Source organism: Phalacrocorax aristotelis, chromosome 1 (assembly GCF_949628215.1).
Source record: "Phalacrocorax aristotelis chromosome 1, bGulAri2.1, whole genome shotgun sequence".
In the NCBI taxonomy this organism is placed as follows: Eukaryota; Metazoa; Chordata; class Aves; order Suliformes; family Phalacrocoracidae; genus Phalacrocorax; species Phalacrocorax aristotelis.
This window is the reverse complement of record NC_134276.1, coordinates 4,036,040-4,052,080: the sequence shown is the minus strand read 5'-3', so window position 1 is coordinate 4,052,080 and position 16,041 is coordinate 4,036,040. Positions and strand designations below refer to the sequence as shown.

The window sequence follows — 16,041 nt, the reverse complement described above, 5'->3', positions numbered from 1 at the left end:
CCATCACAGGGACGGGCAGGGCTGCAAAGCAGCCACCACTTTCAAGCCCACTGCCCCAGTACCAGCAAAACTGAGATGTGGGTGCTGGTGGGGAAGCATGACCTCCACGCCTACAGGATGATTTGTGGCTTATCCAGGCTTGCACTGACCTTTTTTTGAATATGCACAAAGCAGGACTTGGTAAAGCCACCTATTCTACACAAGAGTTCTTGTCCTATATCCAGCAACAAGTATAACAGCGCCATAGGTGCTCAGATGTGCCTTCTACTGCTCAGGACATCATCCAGGAGAGGACTTTTGTGTGGTTGAGATGCTTGTGAGGCTCCCCCCCCCTTGAAGAACGGCCCTTGCAATTGTTTCAGTGGCGAAGGCAGAGTAGGATGCTCCTTTCTCTGTCTAGGGTTTGGTGACACACTTTGGCCCTGGGGATGATCCCAGGAGCAGGATGATACAGTTGGCAGTGATAGGTTAGCGGTTGGACTCGATGATCTTAAAGGGTCTTTTCCAACCTTAACGATCCTATGATTCTATGATACGGATGGGTGTCCCCAACCCACAATAAAAAGGCTTTTTGCAGATGCCTGCTCCAGGCCCTTGAGGACGGGCTGCAGAAGGGCACAGCTCCTCCATGCTACAGAGACCTCAAGCACAGGCAGGTGATGGAGCTGGGGGCTGGAATCTGAGGTGGGAGCACAACCCTTGGGCCACTGCTGTGGGGTGGTGCTTTACAGCAGCAAGGCTGGAGACTCCCATGGGCAGGGACAGGCTTTTTGCTTTTCAAACGCTCCCAATATGCAATCTGCAGGTTTGTTGTTTGAGGGAAAGCCATCCAAACCCCACATCCTTCTGCTGTTCTGCCCATATTTTTTTTTTTTTAGCGATCTGCTTTTTAGCTTTTTCTGAGCCAGGTGAGGCTCAAAAAACATTAAGGTGGGAAGCTGCAGGCTGTAGCAGACCCAACGCCAAAGAGAAATATTCCAGCATCATCTTGCAACCGTGGCATTGTGGTGACTCTGAGGCATAGGATGCAAAGGTTTTTACAGTCAGAGGGGGCTTTTCCCAGTGAACGTCAGTGTAACCTTGCGTAAAACCTTCATGCAGATTGCCTCGCCTCAGTCTCAAAGTCCGCAGAGAAAATAATTGGAATGGAGTTTAGTGAATCACACAAATTAAAAAGGCTCTGCAGAGCCACCTTGTGCCCATTCAAAGTGTTCTGGAAGAATACAGCATTTTAAAGGCAGAGAGTCTGAATAAAATATACACAATTTATTTATAGGAGGTTTACAGCTGTACAACATTGGCTTTCTGTTCGGACCACTCTGATCTTGTGCAGCATGACACGTCCGTGCCTTTGGAGGTGAAGACAAGTCATAGCCTGTTTTAACATGCAGACGTCAACAAGAAAAGAATTTCACAGAGAGTAATGGCAGGCTACTTGCAACCATTGAAATGATTAACAAAAGAAATGGAAAATAAATCAGAGACATGTCCTACATGATCTGGAGGGCAGTGGAAAGTGCTTATCAGACCTGCCCTCCCTTCAGACAAAAAAAAGGCCCTGAATATTTCTATTTACTTCATTCAAAGAGAAAAGGCGTCGACGTTAGGAACGGCATTTCAATATCTGCCCTTCCCCATCTGCTCTACAAACAAGACAAGACCAAAATAAAAAGCAACGAAGGTAATTTTTGTTATTCCATTGGAAATGTAAGGGGAAGAAAGCTTCTGCTCTATCTTTTCAAAAGTTTTCAGAAAAAAAAGGACAACTATTATTGATATTAAGACATTTTGGTCCTGATATAGTGTGATGATTTTTTTTTTGTTTTGTGAGAAGCAGTTAAAAAGCTGCTTTTCCTCTCTTTATGGCTTGATCCTCTGTAGGAAGGAAGGAGGCTGCCCACAGGTACCAGGGCACCACTACTCCTCGGCAAGCTTCAGCGCCCTTCCTTGGGGATCACGGTGCAGTTTGGCACATGTCAGGGCTCTCCTGGCCAAATGGCTTTCATTTGCTGAAGGTATCGGTAGCCTGATTGCCTGAGAAAACAAGGCTAATGCAGGCAGGCTGGCTACCCCCATCTGATGATGATGGTGCGACGCTCCTGTGATGTTCTCCCTTAGCGAAATAGCTCTTCTCCCTGCCAGGTGAGATATCTTTGGGCATCACAGTCCCTCTCACATACCACTCTGAACATGAGCCTGTGAGATTGTCTCCTAAGACCTAAATCATGCCTTTAGACCCACAATGCTGCTTCCATTTATTTTCAGTGATGAGTCCCATGAACAAAACAAGAATAAAATAAAAATATCTCTGAACTGGTCTGCCTAAATTCAAGGATTTGTTTTGACCATGGGGTGAAAATGTGACTTTACCAAACTAGGAGCATCTGAGTCAATTCTGCAAGATGCTGAACTAACCCGGGTCCCAGAGATGGCACCAGGAGTTGGAGGGTGCGCAGCACAAGCCAGAAATAACTGGGACCTGGGAAGGGCATCCTGTGGGCCACTGCTTGCCTCTAAGTCCCGGAAAACAAGACCTAAGAAAATAAGCAATATGGTCAAAACCCCAGTTCAGAAGCACAGGAGATAAACTCTGAAGATGAGGAAAGGGGAAGAACCGCCTACAAAAATTGATGAAGTTGTACTGTATGCTTCTGGATGTACCAAGAATTGAGCTGGCTGCTGATGTGACTTTGGGAACACCTTATCACGTTATAGACTTAGCAGATCTTTAGGGACTTTTTTAAAAAAATACAGACTTGCAGCACAAACATGGGCATTTAGCAGGACAAACAGAAATGCTGCTTGCTATGGCAAAAGGAAGCTTTCCTGTTTCCTTGTCCTTGCAGGCAGAGGATTCTGCTCAGGCCAAAATTTACCAGGATTAGAAGATTACATCATATGTATTAATTTCCACTTGCATACAGGAGACTGCAAAAGGTATGCTTGTAAGAAAACCTGACAGAAAGATCCCTTAGCTTGCACCATTTTTAAAGGCACATGAATAAAAAAACCCCAACCTAACAACAGGAGGAAAAAACATGCTTTGAAACCTGCCCTGATCAGCTGCTGAAAGGCCAGACAAGGATTTGTTGTTTGGTTTATATAGGACGGTTTATAAGAAACCAGATTCTGCCACCCAGTGGAATAAGGAAGACAAACACAGTCTTCATGGCAAACGGGAGCAGGGCACGGCCCTAGACATGGCCCTGAGGATGGGTTTGGGTTGTGCGCGTGAGACTGGCTCTAGCACTGCGCAACTCATCCTCCAGGCCAGGAGACTGGAAATTAAATGTGAGAGATGTACACTGGTATGAATTAAATATTCCCAATATTTTCAGGCTGCACTGGGAGCAGTGCTCCTCTTCTCTCCTCTAGGCCAAGCTAAAATCCCACTATTTTTTAAAAAGAATTTGGGAAAGCGAGGCACTGAGAAATGATGCACTGTATGCAGCAGTAAAGATGGCACCCACTGAGCAAAGCTCCCCATCCCTTGGACCTGATGCTTTGGCCTTCAGAGTAACTGATCTCCTCTAGTCTAAACACTGAACGGCCCGAGCATACAACCCACCCCAGCTACTGGGGTGAGCTTTTGGGATGGGGACTGCATGAAGCCATGGAGACAGCAGGCACCACGGCAGTTCGAGAGGCACACACAGAAGCTGAGTCCAGACCGATTCAAAAACTTGACCCCAGAGAACAGTTGTCCCACCACGGTTGTTGGCATCTTTGTATCCTTCAGAGTTGCATGGGGTTGAACAAGACTCAGGAGGAGACAGCTCATCCCTAAAATGATGGAACCATTAGTCTTGTTGCCCCTGTAGATTTGGGTCTGTCTTGGTGCATTTTCTTTCCAGTTGCAGTGTGAAAACCCATACCCAGAAAACATCCAAAAAGTCCAATCTCTTTTCCACTTCTTTGCTGAGGTGCCTGCATGTAGAAGCTATTAAATGGCAGTTTCATGGGAGATGACTCCACCCACACTACTCTAAAACCAAGCAGACACTTCGAAGATGCATTGAAGCAGCTGGTGGGACCGCGGTGACACATGCGTGCCAGCCCGTGTAAACAAACAGCATCAGGGCATCATGCTCTGGCTGTCAGGATACATAGTGTGCTTGCAGCAATCCCACAGGGCACACGGCGGCGATGGGAGCTGCAGAGGACGCCAGCAGAAGGATTGTTGCGGTTCCCCAGAAAGGCACCATTTTTTTAACATTGAAAACACAAGATTGGCTCCTTTGAGTGGAATGCATGCATAGTTCATATACACTTTGCAGATGGTAGGTAGGCTCTGTATGTGTGTCTGTATATATATATATATGTATGTACGTCTGCATGTTTATATACACATTTCTGGCACCAGAAGAAGAGTCCTTGAGTACTTAGACGTTGGTGAGGATGTTACTGCTGAGCAGCCTTACAGCGATGGTTCCAGAGAGATCGTTTGATCTCCTGTTCCCCTTGTCCTGGAGGTGCAGTGTGTGCACTGACTGCCGGTCACTGGGATCCCCCGTGAGCACCACTTGGCCCAAGAACTCGTCACTTATTAAATTGTGGTTCCAGATCTGGGGAAACAAAACAGACATAAGGTCAGCTCCTTGGGGGATGCAGCCAACCTTCATGTACCAGAGAGGAGAAGGGGTTATTGGGGAACTGCTCTGAGCTGGAGCTGTGGAGGTGGCCAACATGTGTGGGGTTCACTCTGTTACTGAGAGGGGTGAAGGACATGCATTCATCAGGTGCCATGGCTCAGCCACGGTGGTGAGAGGTTCAGCTACATGAACTGATGATGCTCAGCCTTGGGGAACAGACCCGTTGTGGCGAGTGTGAGGAGAGGGCAGGTGGAGGGGTCCAAGTGAGAGAGGGTCTCCATCCCTTGGCTCACTGTTTGCCTGCTGGGTACCTGAACAATGATGGGTTGTCCTGGCTTCTTGCGGTAGAAGAGACCTTTCACGTCAAATTCTGGAGACACTGTGTTCTTCTTCACCGGAGAGCGAACCTTTTGCCCTTCACACTTTATGATCACATAAGGGTCAGCTCCTGGGGAGAGAAAAGGGAATTTTTGCTTTGTTGTAGCTCCTGTAATTCCTCAGAGCCCTTTTCCAGGGGTGTCATGCAGCAGTTTTTTCTCCACAGCCCACCAGAGGAGATGGATATCTGGCAAAGAGTTCATCACACCCCAGATGACATCCATGAAGCTCAGCTGATGGGCTCAGGCTTACTCCTGTTAGATGACATTGCCCCCGTGTGGCAGGTGGTGATGGGCCGCTACGAAATGGCCACCTCTTCCTTGACCACATATTCTACATACGCAGCCTTTCATCACCCAAAATCCTCCTGGCCTTTGGGATAAACCTTTCATGGAAGACACTGACCTGCTCACCTCTCCGGATTTGCTCTGCTGAAGGCAGGCAGAAACAAAGCCATGGAGAAGAGAACTGGGTTCGCAGAGCTTGTTTCACACAAGGAAACCGAGAGGACCATCAAGAGCCTTCAGGCTGCCAAACCCCACTTGCTTCCACTGCAGCTTGTATACTTCCCAACCAGGCTAACCTTGGTTTTACGTTAAAGGGATAATAGCTACATCAGCTACATCTGTGCTTTTCACCCCTATGTGCAAATCACTGGAATATCTTAAATTCCTCACAGAATGAGGCTCGAATGCTGCAGGAGCTGTCACTATAATGGCTAATGCTGGGGTAAGAAAAATGCTGGGTGGTCAAGGTGATGAGAGATGGCACAATGTTGAGCCAAAATGAAGTGCCAAGATATGCTAATTTATGAGAGCCAAAAATAAGACCACTTAGGCACTGGGAAGGTTTGATGAGCAACCAATGAATGGGGAGCCTTAGGTTGGAAATATATTTAAAAGGCTTTTAAAAAGGTGAAGATAGTTCTTGGAGTATTTTTGGGGGGCAAGAATTCAGGGAGAAGACCAAACATCAAAAAGGATCATTGGTGGCAGTGAGAGACATGGGGAAGAGAAAGATCAGGCACTGGGGGGCCACGAGGGGAAATGAGTGGGAACTGGAGGAGATGAAAGCAGGCAAACGCTGGCTGAGCATGAGCCAGCCGTGCCCAGGTGGCCAAGGAGGCCACCAGCCCCCGGGCTTGTGTCAGCACTGGTGTGGCCAGCAGGAGCCGGGCAGGGATGGGGCCCCTGTGCTCGGCCCTGGGGAGGCCCCACCTCGAATGCTGGGCTCAGGTTTGGGCCCCTCGGGACAAGAAGGCCCTGGAGGGGCTGGAGCGTGTCCAGAGAAGGGCAGCGGGGCTGGGGCAGGGTCTGGAGCACAAGTGTGCTGGGGGGCGGCTGGGGGAGCTGGGGGGGTTTAGCCTGGAGAAGAGGGGGCTGAGGGGAGCCCTTCTCGCTCTCTGCAGCTGCCTGAGAGGGGCTGGAGTGAGGGGGGGGTTGGTCTCTGCTCCCAAGTCACCAGCGACAGGACGAGAGGAACCGGCCTCAAGCTGCATCAGGGGAGGTTTAGGTTGGATGTGAGGGAAAATGCCTTCCCTGCCAGAGCGGTCAGGCCCTGGCACAGGCTGCCCAGAGAGGTGGGGGAGTCACCGTCCCTGGGGCATTCAAAAACCATGTAGAGGTGGCCCTTGGGGACACGGTTTAGGAGGCCTGGGGGTGTTGGTTTGGGGGTTGAACTTGATGATCTTAGAGGTCTTTTCCAACCTTAATGATTCTATGATTCTAAAACAGGTAAGTGGGAAGCCAGAGAAGAGTTTCATGACAGGATCTGTAACAGGTCCATGGGAAAAGAAGGTTAGCACAATATCCCAGCTGGAACAAGAGAGTCATCGGGAACAACCAGGCCATTAGATGGAATGTAAAGTTACCAAGTTCAGAGACTACCAGCCCACAGCTGGACAGTACCTGAGCTTCCAGGAGAGGGAAAGAGTCCCTCATGAGTAAATATTTTCCCCTTAAGAAACAAGTGCTCGTTTTGGGAATTTCAGTAGAGAATGAGTTATTGCTACAGAAATTTAACTGACAGAATGCATTTTCTCACCATTAGTGGCTAAGATGGAAACACAGGCCAGGTAGAGTTTTCTTGTCCAAGCGAAATGTGGAAATGAGGAAGAACAAACCACCCCCTTCTAAGGGTCAGGGATTTAAGCACCACATCTTTGATTGCCAGACCACCTCCTCACTAGCTTTCTGTTTTCAAGGACCTGGCTCCCCTGGTGAGACACAGCTGCTGGATTTCACAGCTCTTTTTCCAAACTAGCCTTGTCTTTTGGGATGTCCCATTAAATCCTTATGTTCCATCAGCCTGAGCCAAATTCCGATCTGTAAATCACTATTTCCAAAGTAGTGTGAAAGGCCTGAGCTGGGAGATGCGAGCAACACCATTGCACTGGAAAGCACCAAACAGGCAGGCTGGTGGTGGTGGGAGCTGAACAGCTGGAAAACAGCTGGAAAACAGTCATTCCCAAGGGCCTCTTGCTGAAAAAATGTTTTATGGCTCCAGAATCCACATGCACCTTTGTCTGAAGGAAAGATAAATCTCCTTGTTTCCGTGAACAGTTCAGAGACCTTTAGCTACAGATTTCCCTGCATTGCTACAGATACACTGAGCTATTGTGAGTAACCAAAAAAACCCCAACCTACCTAGGGTAAAATTCCCTCCCCAAACACCAGATGGGATAGAAAGACTCCCTTTGTGGCATGTGATAAATAAGCAAATTGGGTTAGTCCTTGCCCTAATGAAGGATCCTGCTTGTTACTTTTAGGGGTCTAGTGATACGCAGCCCTGACAATAATGCTTGGGTGAAAAAAAAATTAATTTTTTTTTTAATTTAGATTTTATAAATTTTAGGCTTTCTATTTTTTATACTTTAAATACTTTATACTTAAATTTGGCTTGAAAGTGCCTGGCTAAACTTTGCCACATTCAACACATGTCCTTGACTCAGGAAGTGGGGGAGAAAGGCTAGGAGTTGCTCAGTTCCCATGGCAGAAAGGCATTTGCTTCTCTAATCATGACCTCTAGACCTTTCATCCCTACTTCAATGATCTCCTAGTACAAGTCATCACTACTCCTGGGTATCTTGGTCCAGATGCCCCAGAAGACATGCGTGTCTTGCCTTGAGTTTCTGCGCGGCCACAGGACATGGTGAGGCATGGTGCTTCTACTGTCTTTCATGCAAGAGAAGTATTGGATGTCAAAATTGCACCAGAGCATGGTAGGACCATGAAAATGAATCTTTAGAGGACTAAGGAGGCAGAAAGACAGTACACTGTTCTGGTGGTGGCTCAGATCATCTCAGAGGGCTCCTAGCAGCCAAGTGTGGAGCAGGACTTCAAGGAAATAGAGGGAGAGGCTTTCAATCCACATCATCCCAAAATGAGCTAAATTTGGTCTACCCTTTACTGGTATACATTTATCCAGCCTCTGGTGATGAAGACTACCCCAACACATGAGCCTGTTCCATTGCTTCTCTGTTCCTTCTAGTAAAAAGACTTTAAATATGATTCCAGACTTTACAGCTGCTCATAGGCAGGAGGAAAGCCTGGATTGTTACACAACCCCCGCTAAGGGCTTTGGAGAAGTTTTGGGAGGATCTCCTGAGGATATTAGAGGATATTAGCCTAAATATAACAGTTCCCAGATCAGGCCACAGCAAGAAGTGAGTTTGACTCTCCATGGACTTTCTCCTCCTCTGGTGTCTGAATCAGTCATGTTCACTGAAAAAAAAGTCTGAGGACATTACAAACCCCATCAACGTCCCACCTCATGGAACCACATCCCCCTTTTCCCACTGAAACAACCACCTCCCAGCTCCTCTGGGTCTAGACAATAGGCAGGGAAAGACTAGTACCTCCTTGGGAGTCCTGATTCTTGAGCCCGGCTGCAGCAAGGACATGAATCTGGGATACCACTTGCGGGTAACCACACATCCCACTCCAGCAGGTGTGTGGTGGCTCATCCAATGTCAGCTCTCTGCAGGGAAAAACAGCCTTTGAGAGGTGCCCAGCCTTACCCCACGGGCAGGCCAGAGAGTTTGCTCTAGGAGGATGCACTGTTCACAGCCAGACTCTGCTCCCCACTGCAATCTCCTCAATCTGGGTTTGGGATGCTCTCCCATGTCATGCTTAGAACCAGAGTGGGAGCTTCTCTGTGTGTCTGTGGGGAGACCTGTAAAGACGCCTTTGAAAGGAAGCCAAACACCAGCTTCAGGCAAAGCTATGACCAATTCCAACTTGGAAAACCACATGTCAAAAGCACAAGGCTGTCTCCAAATAGCCAGCTCCTCCCCATCACTGCTCTTGCTCCTTACCGGCAATCTGAAGGCACATCTGTGAAAATCCTGAGAAGGAACTCGCCTACATGACCAGGATCAAAAGTGGTGGGGATGATGACGTAGCGCCCTTCCTTCAGGTCCGTCCTCAGGAAGATGCTGCGGGAGTTGATGTAAATAGAGCTGGCCACCTTCTGCTGCAGGGTGTGCATCCGATAGTTCCTGTTCAGCTCCACCTGGGCAGAGACCACAGCAGGACAGTCAGCAGGACAGCACTGACTGACTATGTATTGGTATCCACCTTGGGGGACCAGACTGCAGGGAATGGTCCCCACAGTGCTGGGAGAGCTGGAGTTGAGGGAACCAGCAAAACGGTCCCAACTGGGCTGGATGGAAAACAAATGTGGACATGGCTCTCCCAACTGTTGGCTCAGGGACTCGCCTCTTGCATCCCAGCTTGACACTGGGGACCCAGCAAGCAACACATAAGGATCAGTCTAATGGATTTCAACGTTTGGAGGTAACAGACTAACCATTGCTTTTAGCAAGGAGAACTTGTCCATGCTGTCACTGTTCACCTCTGAAATCTCTCATCATCTCTAGAGGGGGGCAGGTTGTGCTGAAGGGACCCCAGAGGCACCCAGATAATGCTTAAATAAACAATACCCGTGGTCATGCAGGACTGATGTACCACTCCACCAGTAACAAATTTATGGGGGTATTCAGGCCAACATGCAGAAACCATGGTCTACCTTATGGATATCAAAGCCTATGGCCAAGTTCTCTCCTTTGCCCTCTTTGCGACTGGTCCTTTTTGGCTTCTGCTGGATGGAGATCAGCACTTCATCTTCTGCCTTCTTCACATCAAACACATACTAGAAGCAAAGGGAGGAAGGTAAGGGAAGGCTTCTACTGAGACAGGATCACTGGGCATGGGTGGGGGCGGTCACATAGTAGAGTTAACCTCAGCTCCTCCTCACCCACCCCACTGCAGGGACAGCCTGGCTTCTGTACCAGCACTGAGAGCCCATACCCACTCCTCTTGGGAAGGGGCATCATCTTTCCAAGCCAGAGACCTTTTTGACTCATCTTAGAAAAAGAGTGGGAAATCCAGCCTCTGAATTGCTCTGCAGAATCCAAGGAGTCCAGATGCACTCTTATACCAAAGACTTTCACCCCTTGCAGTCTGCCACAAGACCTCCTTCGAGGCCTGGAAGGAGGAACTGATGTTCACAGAGACCTAAGATGAAGGCTAATACAGGGCTGGAAGCAGGAAACAACTCTCCCACATCCTTGATGACAACTCCTGCAATGGACCAGACCATCCTTCATCTGCTTCTTAGATGAAGTACTCACAAGGACTTGTCTCGTGTTACTGAGAATCCCAGTTCAGAGCAGGAGAGGAGAGAAGAGCTTGTTCCAGGAGATGACCTTCAGAGCAGGGCCTTTTCTGAAGTCCCAGCTAGAAGGAAATGTCCCCATACACTACTCCTGTCCTGGTAAATTTACCAGTGCTAAGGTTTGGGCAAAGGAACTGGAATCTGATCATTCAGACATACAAATTGTTGGAAATGATTGCTGGCCCTGTTTGACTGGCACCAGCTAACACTGCTACCCTGTGGCACAGTTTGCTGTTTGCTTGTGCCAAGACGCTCTACAACAGGCATTTGGATGCAGTCTCCCTGACAAGAGGAATAAGGTTAATAGATTTGGCTTGGATGATGGTCATGCTGTGCCAGGGGTCTCAGCCAGAGAATGGCCATGAGCACATTTAATCTACTAGAGATCTGGTAGCTGTTTTGGCCTTCTAGGTCCCTGTAGGAGATTTAAACACTTGGAAGCACATGTGAAGGCTCCAGGAGGTCCTCTGCAACATGACTTACTTGGGGGTTCTGTAAAAAGGTGTCCTTGTGGTTGATACAGCCTCCACAGCGGTTCTTCAATGGGTCACTGCTTCTGGTCCACGCCCCATGTAGCACAGCTTCCTCCCAGGTCTTGTGGATGCTTAAGTAGGACGTGTTGATGAGACGACACTTGATGATGTCTGTGAAGTATTTGCAGAAATCTTCGAAGGTCATCCTAAGTCAGGAAAGGACAGAGCTGGGTTATAGGGCTTCATTCCCATGAACAGTACGCTGCATGGGATTTTCTTGATCACCTTTTAGAGACTGTGTGTGGGTAGCCTCTGATGGTTGATGAATAACAGAAGAGATGGCGATACCTTTCTCCATACATGCAGCAAATACCTTTTCTTCAGTTTAAACAACAGAGCTATGTGCTTTGGAGTCGGAGAAGCAGTGTAGTGGCCTTTCCTCCTCTGGGTACATGTTGTATTGAAATGTACCTGGTGAGGCTGTTAAGTTCAGCACATTCATAGCAGGTTCCCAGTACCCTGGAGAAATCATGTGGACCCAGTGTGATACAGAGCAGCTTGCAATCCTAGGGTCATGGCCATCCAAAGCTAATACCCATGGGCTCAAGGAGGAGGCTTCACTAAAGATCCTAGGGCTTGGAAGGACGTTTGCTCTGGATAGCTGCATGCATGGAAACGATTCACATGCCTCATGGGGTGGGAGGACTCTGTGGACATGGCCTGTGGTGACAACCCCAGGAGGAACTCACCAGAACTCTCCGTCATCTTCCACCGTCATCCCCATCTTCTCTCGCTCACTTTTACTCACTTTCTGCCACTCCTCAGAGCTGTGGGAAGAGTACACATCATTACTGTGAGGGTAAGGGGACACACAAGAATTCAAGAGGCTACTTGCCCTTGGCAGGATCTGTCAAGGGCAGAGGCCTGTATAAAGCTCCAGTCATGCAACCAGTCCCCACACTGCTCTGGTTAGCTCATCTTCCAAACATGGGGGGAGTGCAGCCTGGCTTGGAGCTTCAACTTCCTTCCTGACCAGTGGAGGTGAACCCAGCTTGGCAAGATTTCATTTGGCCAGTACAATCACAACCCTAACAGTGAAGATAACAAAATGGACTCTGGCCAAAGGCTCTGGTTACACCAGCCCTTGGTTCTTCATCGCATCGACAGCCACCACAGCAGTCAGTGGTGGCAGAGGTTGATTCTGTTGCGTGCTGGTTTTGCCGGAACAAGACACTGAGTGGAAAGGTGAGCTATAATCATCCTTCACTAATGTGTGTGAACATGCTGGCAATTTAACCACAACACCCAGCAGAGCCTTAATGAGAAGGTCTGCCAAGCTCAACCACCTTCCTGCTGACCTCCAGGGACCTCAGGACAAGGAATGAATCTACCCCAGTGAAACAGTAGGTTTAGGACATGGGTTGAAGCAGCACTGCACAACTGCCCATAGAATGTTATCTTACGGGTGTGGGTGTAGCCAAATTCTCTCATGCCTCAAGGCTTGCTCCAAGCCAGCTTTTTCCACCAAATAAAAGGGTGCTGCTGTTGTCCATCCTAACTCACGTGTCGCTCCAAGGGCCGTTCCACTCCCGCTCACCCCACGGGTTGCGCATGCGGATCATGTCCAGCTTCTCCGATTTGAAGAAGGACAGCAGGCCGTGGCCCAGGCGGACCTTCCGTACATCCGTCACTGCATATGCATGGCCCTTCACCAGTCCACAGGCCAGGCGGGCTTCCATGTCAGCTGCTGACGTGGCCTGGGCAGGGGGACACAGACAGTGCTTGTACCCTGCCTTTGCAGGGACTGGGAAAAAGAGAGCTCAGATTTCCCTGCAGGTTGCTCAGAGCTGAAAAGAAGAGCGCCAGTGCTCAAGGACAGAGTCATTTGCCTTGGGAGATGTATCAGGTGCTATTTTAGTGGCTAGATCCTTCTTGGTCTTCATCTGCTGCATGAGGTCTCTGAGCTCCCACACTGACCAACAATAAAACTCATCCCGCTGGTTATAACGGGAGGTCTGGCACCCAATCTTTGTGGAGATGTCTACGTGCAGACACCAAAATGCCCTTCCCTGGAAGTGAAATCTCTCCTAACATTTAAAGGGTGGTGGGATGAATATGAGCTGTTAGACATAGCAATGAGGAGTAAAAAGGGTTGGCATCCAGGCTTGACTCCCTTTGCCATTCATGGGAAGAAGTAGGAACATGGCCATAATTTATCTGACCTAATTTAGAAGTCTCCAACAGTATAAGATGACTGCATCTTATTTTGCCTATTCCCATGACACCATGACCATACAGGTAATGTTGCTTACTTTTATGGAGCAGCTGATGAGGCCTCCCCGGTTGTGCACCTTCAACACACGCTCAAAGAGGAGGTTTCGCTTGGCTTCATCAGTGATGTAGTCCCCTTCAGTCAGGTCGATAGGTTCAGAGACTCCACCAGTAAAGTCTACCAAGGCATCAGCTGTGTTGCCTCCATCCAGGGCCTCATAACAGCCTGACAACCTGAAAGAGGGTGACAGACATGGCACAACAACACTAGCCTGACATTTTAAAGGGTCTGGGACAGTTCTTGGGGCACCTGGAGGACAGAGAGTTGTAATAAAACTTTTAGTGGGTGAGGACAGAAAACCAGGGTAAAAAAATAAGGGCCGTGCTGCTTGCAGTACTCTTGCTGTCATAGGACAAAGTAAAGGTGTGCTGGGTTTGGCTGGGAGAGTTGCTTTTCTTCAGGGTAGCTATATGGGGCGATGATTTGGATTTGTGCTGAAATAGTGTTGAGGGTACAAAGGCTCTGCAGAGGGACCTGGACAGGCTGGATCCATGGGCCGAGGCCAGTTGTGTGAGGTTTAACAAGGCCAAGGGCCGGGTCCTGCCCTTGGGTCACACCAACCCCAGGCATCGCCCCAGGCCTGGGGCAGAGGGGCTGGGAAGTGCCCGGCGGAGAAGGCCCTGGGGGTGCTGGCTGACAGCCGGCTGGGCATGAGCCAGCAGTGCCCAGGTGGCCAAGGAGGCCACCAGCCCCCGGGCTTGTGTCAGCCCTGGTGTGGCCAGCGGGAGCCGGGCAGGGATGGGGCCCCTGTGCTCGGCACTGGGGAGGCCCCACCTCAAATGCTGGGCTCAGGTTTGGGCCCCTCGGGACAAGAAGGCCCTGGAGGGGCTGGAGCGTGTCCAGAGAAGGGCAGCGGGGCTGGGGCAGGGTCTGGAGCACAAGTGTGCTGGGGGGCGGCTGGGGGAGCTGGGGGGGTTTAGCCTGGAGAAGGGGGGGCTGAGGGGAGCCCTTCTCGCTCTCTGCAGCTGCCTGAGAGGGGCTGGAGTGAGGGGGGGGCTGGTCTCTGCTCCCAAGTCACCAGTGACAGGGCGAGAGGGAACGGCCTCAAGCTGCGTCAGGGGAGGTTTATGTTGGATGTGAGGGAAAATGCCTTCCCTGCCAGAGCGGTCAGGCCCTGGCACAGGCTGCCCAGAGAGGTGGGGGAGTCACCGTCCCTGGGGATGTTTAAAAACCATGTAGATGTGGCACTTGGGGACACAGTTTAGGAGGCCTGGGGGTGTTGGTTTGGGGGTTGGACTTGACAATCCTGGAGGTCTTTTCTAACCTTAATGATTCTATGATTCTAATACAAGGATGTTTTGATTATTGCTGAGCACTGCTTACATAGAGTCAAGGCCTTTTCTGCCTCTCACCCCACCCCACCAGCGAGTAGGCTGGGGGTACACAAGAAGCTGGGAGGGGGCACAGCTGGGACAGCTGACCCCAACTGACCAAAGGGATATTCCATACCATATGACATGGTGCTGAGGTAGTGACAGGCTGACTCCTGTTCTTACCCCTGCCGTCAGAGTGGTTCCAAAGAATGTTTATCAATAGGGTGATAAGTGCTTTATATATATAAATATAAATATATATATATTTATATTCCTCAGCATATACAGCTGGGGAAGAAGGAGGAAGTGGAGGACATTTGGAGTGATGGCGTTTGTCCTCCCAAGTAACCATTACACGTGATGGAGCCCTGCTTTCCTGGAGATGCTGAACACCTGCCTGCTGATGGGAAGTAGTGAATGAATGCCTTGTTTTGCTTTGCTTGTGTGCGCGGCTTTTGCTTTACCTATTAAACTGTCTTTATGTCAACCCACGAGTATTTTCTTTTTTACCCTTCCAGTTCCCTCCCCCATCCCACTTGGGGGGAGTGAGTGAGTAGCTGCATGGTGCTTAGTTTCCAGCTGGGGTTAAACCATGACAAAATGGAACTTGAAATCCCTAGGACAGGTGTAACTTAAGCAAACGTGGAGTTGGAGGATATTTTGCTTTCAGGGCAAATTAAGGCTAGAGAAGTTTTTTTTTCTTACAGTTTCTGTCTGTTTGAGATATATTCTACTCCTTCCCAGGAAAGCTCTTTGTTCCGCTGGTGCAAACCAACTGATGAATGAACAGAAAGGAAAAACAGGGTGCCCAGGTCCCAGTTTTTTCTGCAACTGCCCAGGTACCTACTTAGCATAAGCTTTCTCCACCAAGGCACACCAGAACTCGTTCCTGGAGTTGGAGTGGCAGTAGATGAGCTGGTTGTGGAGTGTGGGCAGGCGGTCATCTATCACCACATCCAGCCACTGACCAAAACGCCAGAACTGGAAGTGGAAGATCCCCACGTAGCTCTCGGGTTTCTCAGGATTCCACTCCTGCTCCTTCCAGTCTGGGATCACCTGCATGAGAGGAGACACACGGACCTACATTATTCCCTTTTTTTGCTGGATTTGACTCTCACCCTGAAACTAACAGACAATATCGAAGACAAGGAAGAATATGAGTGGGCCAGAATATGGGGCCAGATTTTGGACCTGGTTCCTCCAACACAGACTAGATTAACATGTACTGGAATAGCTTAGACTTCATCACACCTTGGAAGATGGACCTAAAGATTCTT

The 16,041-nt window shown here is 49.3% G+C and overlaps 1 protein-coding gene across 2 annotated transcripts in view; it reads right to left on the bottom strand.

Annotated features, from left to right (window-relative positions):
* Positions 1–1,245: 1,245 nt before the first annotated feature.
* The window catches only part of CAPN5 (calpain 5), a 59,731-nt gene continuing 44,935 nt past the window's right edge, over positions 1,246–16,041 (bottom strand). For both annotated transcript variants that reach the window (XM_075115179.1, XM_075115266.1), the window contains exons 4-13: positions 15,612–15,820; positions 13,432–13,624; positions 12,683–12,876; positions 11,869–11,946; positions 11,130–11,325; positions 9,999–10,121; positions 9,286–9,482; positions 8,827–8,948; positions 4,904–5,040; positions 1,246–4,565 (exon numbers count right to left, since the gene is read on the bottom strand). In XM_075115179.1, the coding sequence (XP_074971280.1) occupies positions 4,383–4,565; positions 4,904–5,040; positions 8,827–8,948; positions 9,286–9,482; positions 9,999–10,121; positions 11,130–11,325; positions 11,869–11,946; positions 12,683–12,876; positions 13,432–13,624; positions 15,612–15,820 (1,632 nt within the window). In that variant the 3' untranslated portion in view covers positions 1,246–4,382. The remainder of the gene's footprint in view (positions 4,566–4,903; positions 5,041–8,826; positions 8,949–9,285; positions 9,483–9,998; positions 10,122–11,129; positions 11,326–11,868; positions 11,947–12,682; positions 12,877–13,431; positions 13,625–15,611; positions 15,821–16,041) is intronic.